The sequence below is a fragment of the Vipera berus genome, assembly GCF_964194415.1.
Source record: "Vipera berus genome assembly, chromosome: 4".
NCBI classification, from domain to species: domain Eukaryota; kingdom Metazoa; phylum Chordata; class Lepidosauria; order Squamata; family Viperidae; genus Vipera; species Vipera berus.
Window position 1 is genome coordinate 29,925,811 of NC_138206.1, and position 19,696 is coordinate 29,945,506.

General features: G+C 35.8%; 1 protein-coding gene across 2 annotated transcripts in view; it reads left to right on the forward strand.

Moving 5' to 3' along the window:
- The window catches only part of LSAMP (limbic system associated membrane protein), a gene marked incomplete at both ends in the record, with an annotated part of 501,998 nt that overhangs the window by 255,878 nt on the left and 226,424 nt on the right, over positions 1–19,696 (forward strand). For both annotated transcript variants that reach the window (XM_081327926.1, XM_081327927.1), the window contains one exon: positions 14,570–14,802. In XM_081327926.1, coding sequence (XP_081184052.1) covers positions 14,570–14,802 — 233 coding nt within the window. The remainder of the gene's footprint in view (positions 1–14,569; positions 14,803–19,696) is intronic.

The following is a 19,696-nucleotide window of genomic DNA, read 5'->3' on the forward strand; positions in this document are numbered from 1 at the left end:
TGTACTGTGGAATCCTTGGTTGTTACTTGTTGTCATTTCCTTAGCAGATTAGAAAACATCTACTCTGGTAATGACACGAAGGCAAGCAGAACTGAGGAAGTTTCTTGAATGAGAAGTGAAATGTTTTCAAGGGAAAAAAAAAACCAAGAAAGTTCAGTTGCCTTTTAAAAGCAACTTTGGGACAGCCATGATGATTGAGAATCTCCATAGACAAACTTCCTGCTGGAATACATTAAAGTCTATAGACGGAGAAGGCATTTCACAGTAGCAAATCTTCTCATCTACATTTGTAAGCCTTCCTTAAACTCATTCATAGATTGGAGCAGAAGTTTCCAGTAGGCTACCCTATCAGCTATTTCCAACTAATGCTTCCAAATTCTCTTATCTCCTACTAGCATGGCCAGAGTCTGGATAATTATAGGAATTGAAGTCCAACATATCTAAAGGGTATCAAGTTAAGAGAAGTTGCATGATATAATAAGGACGTAACAGAAAAGTCATGTGTTGTGGGTTTTTTTAAGATAAGAGTGAGACCTGCAATGAGGAATAGAATCTATGCATGTCAGCTATTGAAGACTCAGTTGATCCTCTCTGTCTTGCTTTTCCATGCTCACAACATCTGTTATCAATCAGCTTCTATCTTTTATGTCAACAAGGAAAAAGATAAAGGAGAAAAGAAACATCTTCCATCAAATAAATGCTGCCATTTCTTCTTCTTCTTTCCCACTCTACCACCTCTGCTTATTTATTTATAACTGCATCTTCCTTTGGAAAAACTCATTATAGGTACAAGGATGAAGGTGAATTCAGATCAAAGTCGCCTTGAGGCCTCATTCCCAGCATTCTTTATTTCTCTTTCTTTCTTGCTTCAAGTTCTTTTCAAATGATTCCCTTATACAGCCAGCATTGGACAAAGTGACATATCCTTGGCATCCTGAAAACTCAAACATTTGGAAGTGAAGGAAAGGTTTTTTTCCCCAGATATATACTAAGTATTATATGATATTTTTACTAGCTAAGGTCTTATGAAATGTTAATGAATAAATACTAATAAGAAAGCTCTTAGCTCTCTTATAACAGTCTATATATATATAATATATGTATAGATATACATGTATGGAAAGACACATTACAAAAATGATTGTAATTTTTTAAAAATTACAAATGGTATCAAATGCAAATTGACAATTTCTTGGTGTTTTTCATACTGTATAAGTGTATCAAAGACATTTTTCTAAGTCACTGGACAGTTTCTCCAAAGAAAATTAATATATTAAATATGCAGTATTCAAACACATAATATATGCAATGGTTCTCCTGCAGCCTTTATTGACCTGCTTAATTCCAGATGTGCTGATTTTTAACTCCCATAATCCCAACTCACTTGGCAGTCTATTAAATACATGAAAAAAACTTTGGGGAAGAGGCTTAACCACAAATACAGTATCTTAAAAAGGTAATGTAATTTGGAAAAAAAAGTCTGAAATAAGAACAAAGGCTAAAAAACGACATCACTTGGCAGAAGGACACAGAAGAAAGAGGGCTAAAGACAGTGATTGTGATGATAGATGTAGCAGTGCCAAGTGACAGCAACATCAGGAAGAAGCCAGAGAAGCTGGAAAAATACTAGGGCCTAAAGGAGGAACTAGAGAGGATGTAGAAACTAAGTGGTCCTAGGAGTATGAGTATGTATATAAAAAAATCCCTTCTCATACCTATAGATCTTTCTTGAGTCCACTACCAGAGACCCGGGAGTTTGATGGTTTTGTGCAATATAGAGAGAGCCAGTTTGGTCTAATGATTTGGACACCAGGCTAGATAGAAGCCAGGCAACTGAATTCTAGTCCAGTCTTAGGTTTGAAAGCCAGCTGGATGACTTTAGACCAGTCTCTCTCTCTCTCTCTCTCTCTCTCTCTCTCTCTCTCTCTCTCTCTCTCTCTCTCTCTCTCTCTCTCTCTCTCTCTCTCTCTCTCTCTCTCTCTCTCTCTCTCTCTCTCTCTCTCAACCCACCTAATGGGGTGGTTGTTGTGGGGAAAATAGGAAGATAGATATGGATACACACACACACACACACACACACACACATCAATTGGTTAAATCTTTCTATGACGATATGAATGATATTTATATTTAAATTATACTAATCATTTAAGAAGTGGCTTCTATACTTATATCTTGATAATTCTAGTTTCAAAGTCAAATAATTCTCCTATCATTATCATCTCCTATCAAAGATTGTCCCAAATCTCTGCCTGAATCCTTTGGCTGGGCAAGATGACTTTAGAAAACCCACTAACTCCACCACAGTGATCTAGGAAAGTAGTAGCACTTCTCATCTTATGCCATGTATAAGGGTGCTTAAATTGTTTTAAAATCTAAAGCAGTGAATCTCACAAATAATGTTCCCCAAGACACCATCCCCCCCAGCAATGTTTGTTTTAGGTATCAATTGTCTGAGATACTTCCTTACCCTCATGCTTCCTCTTTAAAAAAAAAAAACCTTAGTCTTCTCAGATTTTTATTTGTCAAATTTAAACATACTTCATAATCTTAAAGTTTTCTTTTTTGAAGTGGTTCCTTCCTCTTTCCTATTTTCCTTCCTCAATTCATCCTTTTGTTAGCTTGTTTTGTTTTTTCAAACCATTTCCAATTCTGGAAGCATGGCAGTCTAAATTGTATAGAGGTTTTGTGGATATTTTTGTGGCAATAATTACTGTTTCAATGACTAACAGTAGAACAGCTGAAAAGTGAATCTGCCACCTTTTCTCTCTCAGAGCATCAATTGCTGTTGGTATTTCAGAACTTGGCTTTAGATATGGTAATGAGAGTTTTCCCTCAGAAGCTGTTCTTGACAGAAAAATGCAGGAGCTCCTCCAAGAACTGTAGCTGCTAGACTTTTGTGTGTGTGTGTGTGTGTGTGTGTTTTGTTATTTTTATGCCACCTGTACAGTGTTGAGGCAAGTGATAGTACTTTCAGGCCCATGTCATCTGCTGCATTTCTTCCACATTTTCCACTATCATGAGTCCTGCAGCAATCAAAAGATGAAGTTGCCCTCTTTTTATCTAAGAAACAGACCAGTTAATGTAATAGGACTGCTTTATGGCAGCCCTGATGAATTCATATTTGATTTTCTGCCTTGGTTTTTTATGTCTTCCTTCATTGATCATTTTTATGTTTATACAATAGTATCCAACTGTGGGCGAGGCAAGACAGACAGCTTCACAACCATCTTTATATCTTTCATCTTGTCTTTTTTCCTGTCTCTGACACGTTCTCATAAATTCATGTCTCTTCCCTGTCTCATTTCTTCCTTTTATTTTTAATTTCTTTCAGAGATTTCCTGGCAGTATTTTTTGGATTATTTTTTTTTGCCTTTAGCTAATTTTTAGTAGCAGTACCTTGGTGTCTCTTGCCTTTCACTAATTTCTGTGTTCTATTGCTATTTTTCTTCATATCCCTGGTTATCATCTTGATTTTATTTGGATTTAAGGATTCTGGATGCTGTTAATCTCTGACACAGCACAGAATGTATCAAATTGTCTCAGCAAGCTTGATAATTATTAGACATGCAGGAGTTTCAACAAAACCTCTTCCTATCCTTGCTTTATTGAAGGTAGCTTCAATAATGTACCATATACAACCTTCATTTCTACATATTTAGAAATTCATAACTGTCACCAAATTTTAAAAGTGAAAGGCCTTTTAAACTATTTTTTAATGTGAGAGGATACATTACTTTTCATTCACAGTGGATATATCTAAATGTGCATGTTTAAATCACATCTCATGAAACAGGATAGATTAAAAAACAAATAAATTTTCCAGAAGTTTCCATATCAAGCCTATATATAACAATCATTGCTGTGACTGATGATTCATTGATTAAATACACCAAAAAAACAAGAACAAATCGTTCTTGCAAAATAAAATAGGGAAAATGGTGATTATGCATTTTGTCCCCAATAAGTTTTTTTTTCCTTTAAAATATAAATATTATTATAAAAGTCACCCAAGAATGACAGAGCATGGAAGAGTTTGGTAGTTTGGTTATCATCTCTCTCTCTCTCTTTCTCTCTCTTTCTCTTTCTCTTTTTCTTTCTCTTTCTCTTATTTGGCTGTGTTGGATGATTATTTGGTGTACTTAAACTTTTGAGGGGAAAACCACACACACTTGTTTCCATAGCTAAAGACTTACTTTGAAATACCAACATAATTACACTGTTTAGAAGCCCTTTGGGAGAGTTTAATATCGTAAAATACCTTCTTATAGGCAAGGTATCTGAAAACTGAGCCCTTTGACACCTGAAATCTTTTTCCAATTCTGCAGAATTCAGATAAGGATCTTAAACGAAAGCAAAAACAGCTTATTGTCCAACTTATTGAAGCCGTTTCCTAGATTTGGGGGTTCTTTGCAGAGGAACATAGTCTTCTTCTCCAGTTATTCAACCAGTCATCTTGCTGGGAAGGTCAAGCTGAGGAATTTGTGCTAAACATTGAAAGGAATCTAGGATTTATTCAGAAAGACTATTCCTGCTCAATCACAGTATGTGCAACTACTTAACTGAATTTTCTATGTGGATCTTTAACAAGAATATAAGTAGCAATGTCGCATTTTAGTATGGCCTTATATTTAAGTGCAGAACAATGGGCAATAAAAAATAAATATTTTTTTAAAAATCTATCCAATTATGGTATAAACACATATATGTGTATACACATAAGGTAAAGGTAAAGGTTCCCCCGCACATGCGTGCTAGTCGTTTCCGACTCTAGGGGCCGGTGCTCATCTCCATTTCAAAGCCTAAGAGCCAGTGCTTGTCCGAGGACGTCTCCGTGGTCATGTGGCCGGCATGACTAGACGCCAAAGGCGCACGGAACGCTGTTACCTTCCCACCGTAGTGGTCCCTATTTTTCTACTTGCATTTTTACGTGCTTTCAAACTGCTAGGTTGGCAGAAGCTGGGACGAGTAACAGGCGCTCACTCTGCTACGCGGCACTCGGGATTCGACCCGCCAAACTGCCGACCTTCTGATCGACAAGCTCAGCGTCCTAACCCACTGAGCCACCGCGTACCTGTGTATACACATACAGGCATACATATTTTTTAATGTCCAATCCCAACACAATTTATTTAGCAATAAGAATACCTGTTCTAGGTCCATACAGACCCTGCAAAAAGAAACATTTTCAAGACATTTTTAAACTTTGGGTTGTCAGATTAAAATGTAGCACAGCAATTCTTTGTTACTGACTACCTTGGTAGGCAAATATTGGAAATAGGGCAGTAATCATTTTCTGAACAATGAACACATTTATTTCAAAATTCTTGTGCCAGACAACAAAAACCTTCAGTGTGAAACTGATTATGTTATGGTCAGTTTCAGGCAACAGGATAAGGCAGCCAGCAGTTCTAATAAACGAATTAAGGTCACAGAACTGAACTTGTTAACTTGGAATTAGCATTTTTTTTATAGAAACACTACAATGTAGGGGGGAAAAAAACCAAGTCAGGAGAAGAGAGCATGTCAAAGTAATCTCTCCACCCATCAACAGGGCAAAAAGGGGCAAAATAGATCAGGAATAGGACAGTCCAACCAGCTGTCTTCATAATGCATCTTTGTTTCTCAGTCACATGTTCATTTAGACAACATTTTGTTTAATGACTAAATCATTGGAACAGAACACAGTTGCTAAATGAAGAGAAAATATAACCAAGATACAGAACTAAATTACTGTAAAATTACTAGTCACAACTTGGACTAACTTTTTGTATTAGTGTAAAAAATTCCTGAGCACTGTAGGTTGAAAAAAAATCTCTGATTGTTAATACAAAAGCCTTGCCAACACGCGTCAGTAGGATGAAAGAGAGGGAAACATATTTTCCCACATCTGCAAAAAAGAATTCCACCCTTCAAAAAAAGTGAAATAGAATCATACCTTCAGAACAGCTGTAGATCAACTACATCAAATTCTTTCTTATGATATCATTCTTACGATATCATAAGATATCCCCATTTTTCCCAACATTAAAAAGATTTTTTTAAGGAAAGTATAATCTTTCTGTCTAGAGTAAAATTTACAAAATGTTTACAAGTATTTGGCTGTCCCTTTTCAAAATTATAGAAAACTATTAGATTGGGATGATATAATGGTTTTCACTAGTTTGGGAACTTTTGGTCTCTGCTAAACCAACATGATTCTTTATAATGAAGATGGTGGTGCTGATTGTTGCTATTGCATCTTTCTGCCTGTAGGATTTTCAAGGCAGATAATAGAACATGACTGATAAAAATGTACATAAATGTTTGCTACGTGTTCCAAATAGGAAAGTATGTGAACATATTATACAGGTAATCCTTGCTTAATGACTGCTTTGTTTAGCAACCAAAGGTACATCTGTGATGAAAAACTAACTTTGTGGCCAGTTATTCCACTTATCAGCACTGCAGTGTCACTTTAGTTTTTTTAACTTATTATAATTGGGTTTTTAATCAGAGTTATAGGGGTTTTAGATTTTAATTAAGGATGATTTAATCTATTTTAATTGTTATTAATTTTTGTATTGTGATGTTTTAATTGCCTTGTGAACCGCCCTGGGTCCTGCAGGAGAAGGGCGGTATATAAGTTATAATAATAATAATAATAATAATAATAATAATAATAATAATAATAATAATAATAATAATAATAATAATAATAATAATAGTTGCACAATCAAGATTCTGGTGCTTCACAATAAGTAGATGTTTACAACTATCACCATTTGTGCACTTTACAACTAACTTGCAACAAAGTCAATGAAAAAGCTGGCAGTAGCTTTTTCAAGTAGCTGTCACATCATATCTTGCTTAAAGAATGGAGTTGCCAATCTCAGTTGTGTAATCAAGGAAGGATTATCTATAGATTCAGATTGGTATAATCCAAATTATTAAGGTTTTAATTCCTTGGAAGTCTCTCAATGTTCCTCATACAGTTGCTTACAATTCATTTCCCTCTTATTTTTCATCTTTTTAAAAAAACAAATGTAAGCATTTTCTGTAAAGTCGCGTGCTTCACATAGAGACGGACACAGAGCTGGGGTAAAGATGAGTTTATTCTGAACAGGACGGACTGGGGAAACAGGGAAGCCTGGCGTCTATTTGTACCTGCCCAGGTGGATGGCATCCAATCAGTTCAAACCTGGGCTTCCTGCCAGTGCAGGTGACAATGGGTGTAGATCCTGGCTTCCCACCAGGCTGACCATGCCTGGGGCTGTCAACAGCTTAACTCATTAGGCTTATCCTGAGTGAGCAGTTATCGCCTGGAGCTGTCCAACTCCTCTGCTGATCTGCACCATCAGCCTCCTGCTGTGCTGTCCCTTTGTGTATGCTGGGAGGCATACACTGCATTTTCAATGACTCTTCCAAAGTAACTCCAGCAGGAACAAGCCTTATAGTGTTTTTTATTATAACTTCCTGGATCGCCACAGGATATAATAAAAAGAGGCTAAAGGGTGAATTGTACCTTCTTGTTATTCTTTCCTTTTAACAACAGCATGCTACATTTGATCAGTTGGAAGAAGAAAACTGAATAGAATAAAAACATCTTTGTATGATTTGCTCTGTTGTTGCATCTCACCTTTTCTCCCACCCTTACCCCCAATCTGTATTTCATCTAACAAAAGAATTTGCTTTCCAGGATCAAACTTTACAATACATTAGAGAATTTGCAAGGCTTGTTTATGCTTCCTACTGGGAGTCAACATTGTTTTGCATTGAACAAGCAGTGTTTGATCCTGTTTTATTTCTCTTTTTGCCATTTTGCTATTGGCAGTGAAAGTGGCAGGGGGCTGGGATGGGTGGCAAGGGAAGTTGTTAGCTGAATCCTGCAAATATTTGTGAAATAGCAAGATTACAGCCGGCTCATCAGCTCTCATGGTTCTGTGATCCTTAAGGGAAGACAAGCTTTGCATGGAGGCTTTAGCAAGTTGCATCCCTCTCAGAATAAGGCAGCTTGTCTGGAAGAGAAAAATGACTGCCATCTCTTCAAACTATTCCAAAATACATTTTACATTCCATTTTCTTTTTGTTATTTCTGCTAAGACAGAATCTACCCCCTTTTGTAAAAAGCATTATTATCACTCTTTCACAGGTATAGTATATTATCTGGTGTAAATTGAAATTGTCAGTATGAGAATCATGATAAATTACACCTAGAATTTTACCTAGATTTGACCAGATGAGAAAACTCACAATGTTCTTTTCTTTAAGGTGAAGTGGACTTCACAACTTTTTCATGTACTTTATTTTGAAATTGTGCAAATAATGAAATTTTGAAAGAAAACTGGGGTTTCAGGATAGATGCTAGGATTTAAAAAAAATGTCAAAAGAATATAAAAACATATTTAAATTCTCCTGACTAAATTTAGTAGAACCAGTTTTAAAAATACATAAGTCATCACTCTGTTCTTTCGTACCCATATATCTTAACATACTTATTAATTCATTTTCATTCATTTGTTAGGCATCTTCTTCTTCACCTCAGAGCTATTTCTTAAACATCACAGAAGAGAATTGTTAAGGCAAAAGAGAAGAGGAAGGGAAATTCATGCCATGTTGTCAGAAATGTTTATAATAGAAATGTTTTGTTTTTAATTCCATTCAATCCTGTCTGACCCTTGGAGTATGCCTGGACAAGACTCTACAGTTTTCGTGGCAAAGATTTTTAGAAATGGTTTGCTATTGCCCAGTGCTGAGAGAAAGTGACTGGCTCAAGGTTACCAGCTGGCTTTGTGCCTAAGGTGGGAGTAGAATTCACTGTATCTGGATTTTTAGCCTGATGCCGCAAGCATTACACTAAATTGGCTCTCAGGAGAAGCAAACGCAAAATTATATGCCAGATCATGAAGCTGATAATGCTGGAAAAGTTGTGTTTCATTCATTCTTATCCACTCTGTTCAAGATCTGATCAGATAGAACAGGGTCTCCCATGACAACTAAGGGCAGCAGGCTAACTCTGGGCATGTGGAGTCACAGTTCGGTCCCCTATTATTATGCGCAATGCAGAAAATACAAAAAGAAAAAGTAAAGAAACATTTTTGTAAATACAATTTTCTCCCTTTTCAAAGTACGCTGTTTGAAACAGGTGTCATATTTTAGAAAATAGGCAGGTTAGTGAGTGAGAAAATATGCCATCTTCCCAGAGTTATAGGAGTTATAAGAATTATAAAAATTATTCCTCCTTCATATATTTGGACGGTATCTGGCTGTGTATGTATTTGTCTAAATGAAGAAGGAATGAGAGTTATGCTTATCACAAGGTATCTTAAAGGTAGCATATCAATAAGAATGAGTTACTCAATTAAAAATAAGTTTCTTTGTTATCTGAATATAAATATGCACAATTTTAACCAGAAATGGGCAATTATTTTTAGCCAAGCTGCCAATCAAACCTTTGACATCTATAATGAAAGTGTTCAGCAGAGATTATCACAATGTTCATTGATTATTAATAAATATTTATAGCAGTTTAGTATCCTATGATTGCTATATATTGGCTGATTTCAGCTACATTGATACTTAATATTCTGTTAATACTGAATTAACACGTGTTATTCTCTGTCTGAGAATCTTTAGTCAAATCGTTATTAGTTTATATTATAATGCCCAGTGTTGTATATGAATTTTATGTTTTTGACATTTCATGTCAAGCAATTGGTTTTTTCTGCTATTTGGCTAATGAACTTTTATTTTACTTACTGCACAATCTATCTAAAATGTACTATGTAGATAATCATGCATGAATCCAATTTTTTTAAAAAAATCCTTAAAAATATACGTCCTTTTTGGTCCTTTACATTTTGCAATTGTAAAAAAGATGATTTTTTTTCATGGAAAAATTATATTGCATGAAGATAAACAATGCTGGAATATCTAAAGTTGCTGTTTGAATAATAGAGTAGGGAGTGGAGATAAGAGGTAAGGAAGCAATGGAAGACCCCCGCCCTATCCTCTTACTCTCTTTATGGCTGCTCTTTTTTTCTTACATCACAAGGAAGGAAGAAAAATACTTTGGATTGGAGATCTGACCTTATCCAAAGGGGTTTGAAATTAAACAGACAGCTGCACATAAAGCTACCTTGAGTGCCACAAGTTATTATTTCTAATATTATTCCTAATACCCTTCAATCGTTCATCAGAACAGATATCTACAGAAAAAAATGTGCTACCAAAGGAAGGTTGGAAGGTAAACTTTATACTAAATTATGCATTTCAAAGTGGTTTACTGTATTTGGAAAGATTGGCTAGGGAATCTGATCTGTGTGTTTGCTTATTCTTAAGTACATGAGTTCTATCGTTCAAATGACAACATTTTGTACTTTGAACTGGATTAAACCAAATGATTGCACAGTTCTTCATATAAGAGAATATATGCAAATAGATGGACATACTTCAACAGTTTGAAATAAAGGTTTGACCTCTCTTAAGTAGGATACCAGGCTCCCTTACAATCTTTCAAACATACTGACCAGAAAGAACAACACTGGATAACAAAAGAAAGCAAATGTCAGCTTCTTTGCCAAAAAATCAACAAATTAAAGTTTGAACATGGTTTAACAGAGATCTGTGATCTCAGCAGATAGGTCATACCTATATTCCATCTAAGGAACGCTTAAATGTCTGACTTTTCCCCTAAGAAACCATTTGCTGCCAAATAATTTTCTTATCTTTAGGCTCCAATCTTTATTCTTTCTCTCTCAAAATTCACTGGTGTGAACGGAGATGACTAAAGGTGGTGGGGTCAACAGCCTTGGGAATTAAAGATTTTCATTTAGCTATACAGGATGAGAAATACAGAGCAAGTAAGATATTGCTTCTTATTCTGTTGTTAGAAATAATGGAAGCTATTTTTTGAACTAGGAAAATCTTTACCAGATATAGCAAACAAAAAAAATTAAAGTAAAAGGCATGGATGTTAATATCTTTTTACTTTAATCTGCCTGAAGGTATGGGGAAGAGAGAACGGACAAGTGACCAATTTTCCCCTGCTCCAAAAGATAAAGGCTCAGCCATAGAAAAGGAAGCAAGAAACATGTGCAGCAAGCAAAAACATGATTAGAAGATTTGGAGGGGTTTTTTATTTTCACTAGCCTTTGAAAATAACCCTGCTAAGACCAAGCTTTCTTTAGAGATGACCTACTTATTTTACCCATGATATCAGAGGCAAAACTGTTGTAGGATCTCTGCTTTAAGGCTTTGAGATTGGTCCTATCCAGAATGAGCTCCACAAGGGTTTAGTCCTAAGCACTGCTGAAACATCTATTGAGCCCTGAAGAACAGAGAATTATTTATCAAGCAAAGGTCAGGATTGGAACATCACAAAATGTATTTGCTATCACCAGGTATCATGATGGCTGCTATTTAATGTTTTTAAAAGCATAAACTAGACTTTCCCACCCTGATACCTTCAGAAATGTTGGGACTGCAATGTGCATCTGCTAAATAGGAATTTAGTGACAATTCTGCCACAGTGGGTCATCTCAAAGTGGCTGTTGACTCTGCATGATAAGGGATTTGAGAATTATTATTGTAAATGGCTCTTTAACATCTCTACCTTCAGAGATAATGTACTTACAAAAAACAAGTTTCTATTAAAGCCATTATGTACTTACATTGGGGATCTGGCACAGGGAACAATATTGTGATTAGGGATTTTCATGTCTTTGATTTTGCTTCATGAATGACTGTTTGGTAGTGGCTGGCTTCCTGGGGAGATGTACTTTGTCGATTTCAGTCTACATAAGTTATAAAGGTTTTTATAACTTTGTATTTGGGTTAGGAGAAGCTTTTGCCTCTGGAATGGATGGGAAGTGACCTGGGGGAATGCATGGGTATTTTCTTCCTACAATAAACAGGACTGTTAGTTGTGTAAAGCTAGTAAAAGTAGCAAAAAATTGAAAGTCCCCAAGGGACTTTATTTTGTCTGTAAGAAACTGCATTGTTATGAGCTCATGTGATATCATTAGTGACATAATTTGACCATTATCTTCTATGATGATGTTTTTGTACTACCTTCATTTTCAAAGAATCAGGGTCTTCTCAAATTGACTCTGGCCTTCATAATATGTATCCAAAATATCTAAGTTTTAGCTTCATTATTAGTGCATTCTTCTGGGTATTGGGGGTGGGAGGGCAGTAAAACAACCTAATTACCAGGTCTGGTGCTTTCAAGTTATGTAATCTAATAATGTTAATGTGGTTCCTGTTGACTGAAATAAATGTTCTTTGTATCCAGCTGGATTAGCAATGCATAAAAGATTCATACAAATATGAGACTTTCTGGAATCTTTTTTTCTTCAGCAAGTTTTTGCAAATGATATGCATATCACTTCTAGATTCTGGTGGTGATAATTTCATATTTATTCATACTAGACTAAGTCCAATATCACTTCAATCACGGCCAGCATTATTCATAGACCATTTGGGACATCACATGCTTTGCCCAAATTGCCTAGAGTGTTTTCATACAAGTGCAATGCTGTGTTAAAATCCTTGCTTTTCATATTTTGTAGTGTTGATCGTTAGTCTTCTGGGAAGCATGCAGATTATTTCTGTGCACTGCCTATACACAGCTGGTGCTAAATTAAAGTTAGAAAGTTAAAGAAGCTGCCACAATGACAGTGTATTAATGGATAAGGCAGAAAACTGTAATTATCATTATTTCATGTTATTTTATTTTCCAGTGTCTGCTTCACAACAAATAATTAAAATGTATACTGAAGAATAGAAGCAACTTAGAAATATGTTATTTTCCTAGTAGACAGAATTCCAAATATCTCCACATCCTCTAGCAGCTAATTTGGGCTAGAGTATCCATTAGGCCCTTGTTTGCCAATTTTCTAATTAATGAACAATAGAAAACTGCAATATATATCAAAATATATCATTTTACAATTAGTCCTCAACCTATAAACACGTGGGACCAGAATTTCATTGCTAAGCAAGGCAGTTATAAGTTACACCTAATTTTATGATCGTTTTTGCCTTGTTTGTTAAATGAATCACATGGTTAATTGAATCCAACTTAATCCCATTAAAATTTTACCTGTCAGAAACTGGCTGGGAAAATTGCACATTCCAGATCACATGACTCGGGGATGCTGAAACTGTCATAACTGCAAGGACCAGTCATAAGTCACTTTTTTTCACTGCCGTTTTAATTTTGAACATTCAGTAAATGAATGGTTGTAAGTCGAGACTACCAGTACTTATTTATACTTATGAGCACTCTAAATTGCATTGTATGGTTTTTTATACAGGCTTTTCCATGTAGACAGTAGCCAAAATGTATTTTAACACTTTGAAATCAAAACAACTCAAGTTCCTTTTAATTTCATCACTGTCATCCAAAGAACTGTCCCTTTTTGTTGTCCCAACTAAACAATGATATGTTCCTTCCAAATTTAGTGAAGTCTCATTACTCCGGATTCCTTATTAGTTGGTTTCATTCATGAGATATAGCTGGGTCTTCCAAATTTATAACAGCTGCTTTATGCTTTCATATAAAAGGATTAAATAAATTATGGTGCTTGCAAAGGTTCTCTGTTCATCTTTCTGCCTATAAATATCTGCTTAATATTGACATTAACATGGCATAGTTAAGTGGTAAATTGTACTGTATTTTTGTATAACTGTTCCAGAGTTCCTTACAGCCTGGTTTAAGAATAGTCTTTTTGTTTTTTTGTTTTTCTAAAAAAGGATCAAATTTTCTTCCCAAACAAGAAAGGGCTAGTGGAGAAGTCCTTCACAGATTATGGAAAACAGATTTTTCAGATCACTACATTAGAGAAAATTTACAAATTTTGAATTTAATTCATTATGATATATAAATATAAATCAGTAAACCTAAATTAAACAACTGTCCACAATTAACAATACAACTATAGGAGCCCTTGTGATAATAGCAAACTGATAGAACAGTTCAGTTGGATTACTATAGGGCCTTGGCCTTCATCAAAATTAAAGGTAATTCCCTTTGCAAGCATGACTTTCAAATTCTCTTTAGAAAGATTTATAAAGAATAGAGGTGTTAAAAGACTCTAGCAACAGAAGTGTTTCTCAATAAGTAACCAGTATATCATCAACATATAATTGGAGGGAAGGACTTCCTCATTTTTTTTTCTTTATAGAAAACCATGAACTGGTAGGTCTCTTCAGTGATAACAAATGACTTGGCAGTAACTGCTTATAAAACCATTTTTAAAAAATTATTATTACTTTAGGAAGTGATCATTACAAATAGTTTCAGCTTTGATTCCTAGATTAATATTCTTCATTTGGCACATACTGAAACATTTATCTTAATTCTATGGCTAGATGAATGGATGAGAATAGTTGGAATTTTACTGATTATGGATGATGGGAAGAGATACAAGCTACTCTGAAAAATTCTAATGTCCTCTAGATACATGCTATTACAATACATGCATTACTGATGTAATGGGACCATAAGACAGATTTCCATTCTTGCTTTACATTCCAAATGCAGGACTTTATAGACATCAGTATTTCATTTTGTCATCTCATACAGGTGTTTTATAGAAGACAAAAGCTCCAAGGTGGCCTGGTTAAATCGTTCTGGTATCATTTTTGCGGGTCAGGACAAGTGGTCTCTGGACCCCCGAGTAGAACTCCAGCAACTTTCTCTTCTGGAATACAGCCTTCGGATCCAGAAAGTGGATATCTATGATGAAGGGTCATATACATGCTCAGTCCAAACACTGCACCATCCCAAGACTTCTCAAGTTTATTTGATTGTTCAAGGTAAGAAATCATGTTTGAAATGGGAGCAGAATTTTGAAAAACTACTAGCTGCTGTAATGAAGAATTCCATTGTGAGATTTATTTTTAGTTCCTTGGGGAATTGTCTGAGAAATGTATAATAAAGCCTTAATTTGCATCCCTTTTTTCCTGCTAAGGAAATCCAAATTGAGAAAGAATGGCTGGTTTTCATTTCCCATATCTCCTTCAGCTTTCTTATGTGGCAGTATGTTAGCAAACCAGGGTACTATTCACCTTCTTTCTGTATAGATCTGTACGGTCAACTAGACAATCTAATTTTGGAGAGAAGGACATCTAATATGCAGAGCAACTGAAAATTAAAAGCTGAATGCTGCACAATTATCTTCCCCAAATAAGCCTATATGAGAGTTTGTGTCATTACAAAATTGATAAATTCATAGTGATTATGAATACTAACAATAATGTCTCCAGTATAAGAAGGAAGTTTCTGCTTAATATTTGTTACAAGGGAAATGAATGAAGAGAGTTAATGCATTCATATTTCTCTATGGTCTTCCCAGAAATATTTAGTTGGTAATACATTTGTGACAATAATGCAAATATTTCTCTTACACTGTAATACTGTATTGTACTGATTGGTGTGACTGGCAGAAATGATAGCAACATCTAGATAATAACTGAAATAAAGCAATATGGTCATAATAACATAAGCCCATGACTTCATTATTCATGTATTTTGGTTTTTAACTTTCAAGCACATCTTTTAGCTTTACATAAAAGCATATAGATTACACTAAGCTAAACAATGGTTATTTCTCACTTAGCACATTTTGATAAATGAAGCCATTGTCTTCTGTTTATGGCTTAAGGCTTGCATCTTTTTCAGCAAACTGTCTTGGTGTGACATGCCATTCAGATCTGAATTTACTAAACACAGTGTCCTAAAGATGCTTTTTTGTGAGGCAACTGGACTTTCTTGTTTTTCTTTGAAGACATTTCGCTTGTCATCCAAGAAGCTTCTTCAGCTCTGAGTTGATGGTGGGGAATGGAAGAATTTTTATACTCCTTACAGACAGCTGGTCATTTGCATTCTTTTAAAGAATCATTGAGGTCATTCCCCACCATCCAGTCAGAGCTGAAAAAGCTTCTTGGATGAGAAGTGAAATGTCTTCAAAGAAAAACAAGAAAGTCCAGTTGCCTCACTATCTATCTATCTATCTATCTATCTATCTATCTATCTATCTATCTATCTATCTATCTATCTATCTATCTATCTATCTATCCTAGCTAGCTAGCTCTTTGGTCATTCGGGTTTTTTCCCACGTAAAATTGGAGGTATCAGGGCAACGTTTCGACGAAATCTCATCCGTCATTCTCAGGCTGGTGACTTCAGCTTCGTTCTTCTGGGAGAAGTGTGTGATAGTGGCTGTTTTTTCTTTTTTAAACTGCCAGAGGGGGTGTGTTCTGTGGGTGGAGGCTTGGCTGTGTTCTGATGGGGTGGAGGTGTGCTCTGATTGGGTGGGGGCTTAGTTGTGTTCTGATTGGGTGGGAGTGTGTTTTGAATGGGGGCTGTGTTCTGATTGGATGGGGATGTGTTTTGAGTGGATGGGCTGGTCTCAGCTGCCAGCCTTAGACCTGAACTGGTGAGTTGTGCTGCTTTTGTTAGGCGCCGTGTTTGTGGTGGTGCCATGTTTTTATAGTGGGTGTCAGTTTGCTTATTGTGTGGTTTGGAGGGGTTTAAAGTGGCTAATGTTGCAGCTGTAGATAGGTTTCTGTTTTGTGGTTGTGTGTCGTTATCGTTGTGGGTTTGGATTTACTTTTTGAATGGTTGTGTGGTGGTGATGTCATGTGATGTTATCATGAGTTTGGGTCTGGTATCATTCTTGATGGTTGGGACTCGTCTGTCAATCAAGGTGGGTTTCCAAATGGCTGGTAGACGAGAGGTATCATCTTGTTTATTCATGCTGTGGGGGCATTCTTCTATCTTGATGGCTTCTCTGATTATTCTGTTGTTAAAGTGTTCAATTTTGGCGATAGTTCTGGTTTTTTTTTTAACATCAATTTCATGTCCAGTGGCTTTAAAGTGTTGGAACAGGGATGAAGTTTGTTCTCCCTTTCTGACTGAGTTCCTGTGTTCTTCAATGCACGCACTTATTCTTCTGTTGGTCTGTCTGATGTATGTGGTGGGGCAGGTGGTGCATGGGATTTCATATACTCCTTGGTTTTCTAACTCAATTACATCTTTGGGGTTTCTTAGGATGGTGGATATTTTTCTGTCTGTGCAGAATGCTGTTTTGATGTTGTGTTTGTGGAGGATCTTGCTGATTCTGTCTGTGATCCCTTTTAAGTATGGGAGGAGGGCTTTGCCATTTTCTTGTTCTCTGTCTTGGATTTTTGTGGGTGTCTCTCTTCGGATTAAGTTGGTAATCATGTTTCTTTGGAATCCGTTGGCTGTTAGTACGTTAGTGAGAATGTGTAGTTCGGTTTTTAGGTGTTGTTCATCAGCTAGGTGTTTTGTTCTGGAGATGAGTGTCTTGGCTACGGAGTTGATCTGTGCTGGGTGGTGGTGTAAGAGTGCGTTCAGGTAGCGGTTTGTGTGTGTTTTCTTATGGTAGATAGTGTGTCCTAGGGAGCCGTTGAATTTCTTGTAGACAAGACATCAAGGAAGGGAAGTTGATTGTTAGCTTCTGTTTCCATTATGAACTGTATTTTGGGGTGTAGGCTGTTGAGGTGTGTGAGGAAGTCATCCAGTTTTTCTTTGCCATGTGGCCAGATTACAAAGATGTCATCTATGTATCTGAGCCAGAGTTTGGGTTTGTGGTTGGATTTTTCTAGAGCGAGGGTTTCAAAGTGTTCCATGTAGAGGTTTGCGATGACAGGTGAAAGGGGTGATCCCATGGGTGTTCCTTCCATTTGTTTGTATCTTTGTCCATTGTAGATGAAGTATGTGTTTGATAGGCAGTGGTTGGTCAGATCTAGGATGTGTTTAGGGGGGTTGTATTTATTTAGGATAGCTGTCAAGGCTTCTTTGATTGGTACTTGGATGAAGAGGGATATGACATCGAAGCTCACGAGTAGGTCACAGGGCTGTAAGTTTAGTTTACTTATGATATCTATGAATTGGAATGAGTTTTGTATGTGTGAGGTGATGGAATTTGCATAAGGCTGTAGTTGTTTGGTAAGAAATTTGGCTAGATTTTGTAGAGATGAGCCTATGGAGCTGACTATGGGTCTGAGTGGGGTTCCTTCTTTGTGTATCTTGGGCAGACCATAGAGCTTGGGACATCTGGATGATTTTTCTCTGGGAATGATTGTTTGCTGGATCTCTTCACTGATGGGGGTGGCTTTTATTTTGGATTTTGTGGTTTTTTCCAGGTAGGTGGTGGGATCTGTCTTGAGGAGTTTGTATGTGGAGTCTCGGAGTCTTGGAATACTGGTTATATTAAAAAAAACAAAAAAACTTCTGCTTGAATCATCAAAAAGCCACTTCCAGACAGAGTAGGTATCCCTAGTTTACTTAAGCAGTTAATTTGTTCTGGTTTAAAATAACTTTTGATCTTCTAAATCATATGAGAATTTAGAGAATGAAACCAGATTCTGTAGTTCTGCAGTTCTATGGATATTTACTAAGTTCTTCTGTGCAGAATGGAATTTACATTTATGTAATCAGAATTGGTTTTTAATATGCTGCCCTTTATCTGAAACAATAAAGATAAATGATACCCTAACCAATTTTCTGTCCTTAATTTATATCTTCTAAGATAACCAACAGTAAACTAGCATTATTCTGCAGGACAACTAATTCAAAATGGACAGAATATTCTCTTATGCCTGCTAAGATATGAATGACTGATTGCTGATTTCACACTATATTTCACACTGTACATCATGTGAAATGCTGACAGAGTAGGTGGAGATTTATCACAAAGAATATAGATGTCAGGGCAGTCAGTCACATGACCCCATCTCTGCAAACGACACTCATATCATTTTTAAAAAAAACATTTCAAGATAAAAAGGAATAAATACTGTGAAGAGATAAACCTGAATTCTAAGTAGTTAATAAATTCTCAACTTTTCAATTAAGTTGAGAATTTATTAACTACTTAGAATTCAGGTTTACCTCTTCACAGTATTTATTCCTTTTTATCTTGAAATGTTTTTTTTTCTTTTTCTAGTTAAAATATTTTAATTTAATTTTAGATTCTGAGAATTTCATTTTTCAGTGACTTTGACAGGATAGTTGGTAAGGGTTTCAGATGACATTGCCTCAAAACATTTTTCAACATTTTGATAAATGAAAGCTGGTTGTACAGTTGGATACTTGAACAAATAAACATTATAATTAGCTTTTGTGGGCAGACAAATAAAGGAACTAATAAAACTTTTTCTAAAATTATCCAAAAAATAATTTGCAGGCAGGTCTCTCTTTTGTAGTACTAAAACTTTAAAAAAAAAACAACAGACAATATCTTCTCTTGGGATTTCCCTGAAACATGGGAAGCCAGAGAATTTGGAGATCAATGGAGAGATGATTGAACAATGAAATATATTACATTATTACAAAAATTAACTTTTATCAAACCTAAAACAAGAAGGGTATTCAGAGGCCTCTGGATATGTACAAGCATATTAGTAGGGCATTTGTAACTGTTCTTAGCTCTTAGGAATTTAGATAAATGCCATCACCTTAGTTTCAAACCAGAAATGAATTGGAAGCTAATGAAGGTCAATGAAGCAGGCATTATATGATCATAATCCAATTGCAGTCACTATCTTGCTGCCAAGTTTTACACAAACTAACATGTATGGATTGTCTTCAAGGACAGTCTCATCATAATCTGGATGAAATATTAACAGAATAGATTGCTCTGAGTATACATGTAGTTGTACATGAGTACATGTATACATGAGT